The 6,324-nt window shown below is 33.8% G+C and overlaps 1 protein-coding gene across 1 annotated transcript in view; it reads right to left on the bottom strand.

Moving 5' to 3' along the window:
• Positions 1 to 2,266: 2,266 nt before the first annotated feature.
• SLC9B1 (solute carrier family 9, subfamily B (NHA1, cation proton antiporter 1), member 1) overlaps positions 2,267 to 6,324 on the bottom strand; it is a 69,774-nt gene continuing 65,716 nt past the window's right edge. The window contains exons 10-12 of the mRNA XM_010848273.1: positions 4,518 to 4,626; positions 3,851 to 3,987; positions 2,267 to 2,605 (exon numbers count right to left, since the gene is read on the bottom strand). Of these exons, the coding sequence (XP_010846575.1) occupies positions 2,393 to 2,605; positions 3,851 to 3,987; positions 4,518 to 4,626 (459 nt within the window). The 3' untranslated portion in view covers positions 2,267 to 2,392. The remainder of the gene's footprint in view (positions 2,606 to 3,850; positions 3,988 to 4,517; positions 4,627 to 6,324) is intronic.

The raw sequence follows: 6,324 nt of genomic DNA, 5'->3' as shown, positions 1-6,324 counted from the left end.
ATGGTACTGGCACAAAGACAGAAATATAGATCAATGGAACAAAATAGAAAGCCCAGAGATAAATCTACCCACATATGGACACCTTATCTTTGACAAAGGAGGCAAGAATATACAATGGATTAAAGACAATCTCTTTAACAAGTGGTGCTGGGAAAACTGGTCAACCACTTGTAAAAGAATGAAACTAGAACACTTTCTAACACCATACACAAAAATAAACTCAAAATGGATTAAAGATCTAAACGTAAGACCAGAAACTATAAAACTCCTAGAGGAGAACATAGGCAAAACACTGTCCGACATACATCACAGCAGGATCCTCTATGACCCACCTCCCAGAATATTGGAAATAAAAGCAAAAATAAACAAATGGGACCTAATTAAAATTAAAAGCTTCTGCACATCAAAGGAAACTATTAGCAAGGTGAAAAGACAGCCTTCAGAATGGGAGAAAATAATAGCAAATGAAGCAACTGACAAACAACTAATCTCAAAAATATACAAGCAACTCCTACAGCTCAACTCCAGAAAAATAAATGACCCAATCAAAAAATGGGCCAAAGAACTAAATAGACATTTCTCCAAAGAAGACATACAGATGGCTAACAAACACATGAAAAGATGCTCAACATCACTCATTATCAGAGAAATGCAAATCAAAACCACTATGAGGTACCATTTCACGCCAGTCAGAATGGCTGCGATCCAAAAGTCTACAAATAATAAATGCTGGAGAGGGTGTGGAGAAAAGGGAACCCTCTTACACTGTTGGTGGGAATGCAAACTAGTACAGCCACTATGGAGAACAGTGTGGAGATTCCTTAAAAAAACTGGAAATAGAACTGCCTTATGATCCAGCAATCCCACTGCTGGGCATACACACTGAGGAAACCAGAAGGGAAAGAGCCACGTGTACCCCAATGTTCATCGCAGCACTGTTTATAATAGCCAGGACATGGAAGCAACCTAGATGTCCATCAGCAGATGAATGGATAAGAAAGCTGTGGTATATATACACAATGGAGTATTACTCAGCCATTAAAAAGAATACATTTGAATCAGTCCTAATGAGGTGGATGAAACTGGAGCCTATTATACAGAGTGAAGTAAGCCAGAAGGAAAAACACCAATACAGTATACTAACACATATATATGGAATTTAGAAAGACGGTAACAATAACCCTGTGTACGAGACAGCAAAAGAGACACTGATGTATAGAACAGTCTTATGGACTCTGTGGGAGAGGGAGAGGGTGGGAAGATTTGGGAGAATGGCATTGAAACATGTAAAATATCATGTATGAAGCGAGATGCCAGTCCAGGTTCGATGCACGATACTGGATGCTTGGGGCTAGTGCACTGGGACGACCCAGAGTGATGGTATGGGGAGGGAGGAGGGAGGAGGGTTCAGGATGGGGAACACATGTATACCTGTGGTGGATTCATTTTGATATTTGGCAAAACTAATACAATTATGTAAAGTTTAAAAATAAAATAAAATTAAAAAAAAAAAAAAGAAAAGAAAAAGAATTTTCCACAATTTGTTGTGATCCACACAGGCAAAGGCTTTGGTGTAGTCAATGAAAAGAAGTAGATGTTTTCTGGAATTCTCTTGCTTTTTCGATGATTCAACAGATGTTGGCAATTTGATCTCTGGTTCTTCTGCCTTTTCTAAACCCAGCTTGAACATCTGGAAGTTCTCAGTTCATGTACTGTTGAAGCCTAGCTTGGAGAATTTTGAGCATTACTTTGCTAGTGTGTGAGATGAGTGCAACTGTCCATTTGTTTGAACTTTCTTTGGCTTTGTCTTTCTTTGGGACTGGCATGAAAACTGACCTTTTCCCGGGTCATTTTAAGGGTACTGCAGAAGAAATGTAAGTCTAACTTTGGTTCTTTTATTAATTCAATCAGTCACTAAAGCTAGAATTTAAAATTCACTTAGTTGACCCACTTAAAGGTGCTTTGTCTTGTCAATTCTTTTTCCTTTTTCTGGTAATCTTTTCTAACTGAATTACTAACCTGATGAAGATTCTCCTATTTAGAGACTTATACTATCTTATCTTTCTTACATTAGGTTCATTTAATTTTTGATTGTTTTTAGTGTGTATTATGACAGTAAATCCAACTTGACAGATTTCTTTAACTTTCCTAGGGTATTTATGCTTTGACTTTGTTCTTGAAATACAACAATACTAAGAGGGTATTCTATTTTATATTATCTTTATTAAATTAACTTTGGGATAAAAAATCATAGGAATCCTCTGTAGTCAAATCATATATTTATTAAAACTTTGCTTCTATGTTCATTCTTCACATATGTGTACCTTTTAATTTTTCTCTTATGTAAGAGAATTCATTAAGAGAAGCAGGCAAGTGATGGCAAATCAACTTTTTAATGAAGTTCTAATCCTGATAACTCCATTTTCACTTTGCTTTTATCATAGCGAGTGAGTAATTTAGGTCCCAGAATGCCAATAATTAGAGCTCCATTTGGAGCTGTGATCAAGATGGCTAAAAAGGCTACTGTCATCACATCCTCCGAATATGATTCCAAATGGGGTGCACTCATTCTTGCTTTTTCTAGAGCCAGAGGACCTAATACAGCCTATATTTAGAGGAGAAAAAGATGAGGCATAAAGAAAAATGCTTAAATGGAGTTAACATATAGTAAAATTAAAGAGCTCTGTTAAAACAAATAACACCTAGTATTAGACCACTAGTAAAGAGACAAGTGTTAAGGAATTTTGGTAAATGACTCATCAATTCTATGTTCTGAGCAAATATATCTGGAAAGAGAGTAAAGTAGTGACAAACGGCTGATTTTGTGTTCTTGTCATCTCAGCTTTCCCGTTTAAGTAGCTTTTTTGAATGCTCACAATACTTTTGGAAACTTAGGAGTTCAGATGAACCAGAATTTTGCATATTTGTCTTTACCATGAACCACTAGGTTCCTGGCCACAACAAGACAATACAAAATGCTAAGGTTTCTTATGGTTCTTTATGATTTTGTTGTCCATCTTCTCCTTGTTCTTCCTACTGGGAGCAGTATGATATAGTAAAACTGACAAGAGTTTTGGAATTTATAACTTGCCTAAAGTTATAGGCAAGTAACTTGTTATTCAAAACAGGCAGCCTTATCCCAAGGACCTGCTTTGCTTATCATGACATAGATTTTTGTTGCATGGAAACTCACAAGCTTCTGTTTTGGAGTAACAGTAGAGAAAAGAATTTCAGGAAATCAGAGAGCATAACTACAAAGTTTTCTTTTTCTCTTTCTCTCTTTCACACATTCATTCAACATTAATTTTTGTAAGCACACAGAGCTTATTTACTGTATACCTATTGCATGCTAAGTGTTAAGTATTAGGGAAAAATAACAACAAAAACAAACAAACAGACACTTCTTATCCTTCCTATATATTCTAGTTGAGAGATTCAGTCATAAATCAGTCATGCAAATTAAATATATAATTAAAAATAATACACATGCATTTATGTATGGTAGAGACAGTGGCAGGGGTAGGAAAGATATATTTTAAAAAGAATCAATGTGTCTCTACTCTAAAATCCTAACACTTAACCCTACAATATTCAGCAAAATATAAAATTCCAGTTTTCAGAAGTACTCTTATTTTAAGTTTTGGGAAAACAGAAAAATGTTTTCATAAGTTTAGCAAGTATTTGTCATTAAAAGCAGTGTTTTAAAGATTATGTTACTTTTAATGAGAAGTTATGATCAATCAAGCATTTAAAAAGACTAATAGCCCACATTTTGTGACTAGTTTTTTTTTTTCATTTAGAATTTTAAAAATCAACATTAAATAATTAGAATGTCTTAATATAGTCTTACCTGGACTGTAGCTTTCGGCATCCATGATAAAGCAATAAATATTTTCTCCTTAAAATTAAAACCAGCACAAGACATCAATACAAATGTAAAAGAAATTCTAATCAATAATGCCAAACTCATGGTACCAACAGAAAGGCCTGCAACAGAAAAAGACGAACAGTATTTGGGAAGAAGTGGTTCTTTACGCCTAGAAATGTAATTTGCAGAAGTGTTGAAAACATTTTAGGGCTACTATCTGTCTATATCTGTATTAAGTAAAAATAATAATCATAAAAATAAAAATATGATTGAGGCTTCTATGTCAAGTACAAGAGATAATCTGATGATGGAGGTATGATGAAAAGTAAGATAAATTACATTTATTTAATTCTGAGCTAACAGGCTTTGAACTTTTACTATAAACGAAAGTATTTAGAAGGTGCTGCTGGTATCTAATATTTCCCTTCAGAAAAAAATTCTATTTCCTCAGATCACTCAGGGAAGATATTCAGGATTGTCTTTGGTTACAAAGACTATACAGGGTAAAGGAAGAACAAATGCATATTATAACATGAGCTTCTGAAGGTCCTTGTAGCATTCAAAGACATATTGTAAGTAAAAATAAAAATTACTCCGTTTTCTTAAATATTTTTAAATCTTACATTTTTGTGCCTCTAATCATTCTTACCAATAGCATTTGATTTAAGAGATAAAACAGATACTTCTGCTCCAACCAAACCAAAAAGAAGAGGTTGGAAAATATCCCACGCAGTTCCAATGATTTTTTGGACTCTAACCTGTAGAAAAGAGTAATACATTTTCAGTTATTGTGACGAATAAAAGTATTTGCATTTCAGACATGTAATGGTTCTCAACATTTAATAAACTTAAGATATTTTATTTGTAGAATAAATTTTAAAACAATAAAAATTAAATGAGTAGGTTAACTCTTTTATACAAACAGAATTTGATTAAAAGAAATTTACAACACAATAAAAATATTAGTTGGTAATTTTGTCATGGAACAAAAAAGATATTATTTGGCAATTTTATCCTTGGAGTTCCATACATGTTCTGATGGTGCAGTAAGAGTTCTACCTTTTGTTTGTGAGGCAACTGAGCAGGGATAGACCTACACCATGCCTGATGAGAACATATTCAAGCTCATTCAAATATTTTAGTTCTCAAAAGTGAGTTGGGGAAGAGCTCCACTCAGTTATCCTGGGACCAAATCCCATGAAAATGAATCCTGATATGTCCTAAACTACTAGGAAAAAAATTCTGGTAATCTGTTAGGCCTGCTTCCAAACGACTCATATTAAAAACATGAACCAAACCAAAATAGGTAATACATTCTCATTTGGTTGCCTCCTGACTTCCCTTTCTGGGAATGAATCCCTCCCAGTGCTGCTTCCACAATTACATGGTTACAGGAAACGCTCCCACTGACATAAAAGTACTCTGGCTCTTTTCCAGGAAGTTGGATGAACAGATTTTAGTCTCAGTCTGTGTTTATTTTATTTTATTTAACAGGAGGAGATTCATAAAACATTCATAACCTTTGAGGCAAAAATTATTTTCATAACTACTCCCCTTATGACTAGGTTTTCTGGTTACTGCTTATAAAAGTAAATTTGAAAAATGAAATAACAAAGGAAAACCAGTATTCTGTCTTCTTAACAGCACATTATCCTATTTGTTACTTATTTAATCTTTAAAATCTATTTAATCTTTACTCTTTGATTTTCTTTATCATGTAAAGAGATCAAGTAGTTTTCATTTTATTTGTAATTTATTATTAGTCATTTAATTTCCTTTATAATTATGACTTTATCAGAATACTAAACAAATTGGGAACTTCTTAAGCTTATTCTAAAATTTATCTAAGAAAGAATATGGACAGGAACAGTTAAGAAATACTTTACAAACAGGTACAATAAGAGGGAATCTTCTATACTAGATTCTGAGACATAAAACCACAATGATTTAGAGTGCTACTGGCATAGGAATAGGTGTTTAAAGAGACTTCAGAAGCAAATATATATATATATCGATGAATTATTGGATTAATCAATAAATAATTTGACAAAATTGACTATGAATTCACATGCATATATATATTATATGCATATATGTATGTCTAAGAATATATATATTAAGAAGAGATGGCAAGAATACACAGAAGAACTGTACAAAAAAGATCTTCACGACCAAGATAATCACGATGGTGTGATCACTGACCTAGAGCCAGACATCCTGGAATGTGAAGTCAAGTGGGCCTTAGAAAGCATCACTATGAATAAAGCTAGTGGAGGTGATAGAATTCAGTTGAGCTCTTCCAAATCCTGAAAGATGATGCTGTAAAAGTGCTGCACTCAATATGCTAGCAAATTTGGAAAACTCAGCAGTGGCCACAGGACTGGAAAAGGTCAGTTTTCATTCCAATCCCAAAGAAAGGCAATGCCAAAGAATGCTCAAATTACTGCACAATTGCA

Source organism: Bison bison, unplaced genomic scaffold (genome assembly GCF_000754665.1).
Source record: "Bison bison bison isolate TAMUID 2011002044 unplaced genomic scaffold, Bison_UMD1.0 scf7180017864263, whole genome shotgun sequence".
Taxonomy (NCBI): Eukaryota; Metazoa; Chordata; class Mammalia; order Artiodactyla; family Bovidae; genus Bison; species Bison bison.
The sequence above is the reverse complement of the archived record's forward strand: the minus strand, read 5'-3'. Positions and strand labels throughout refer to the sequence as shown.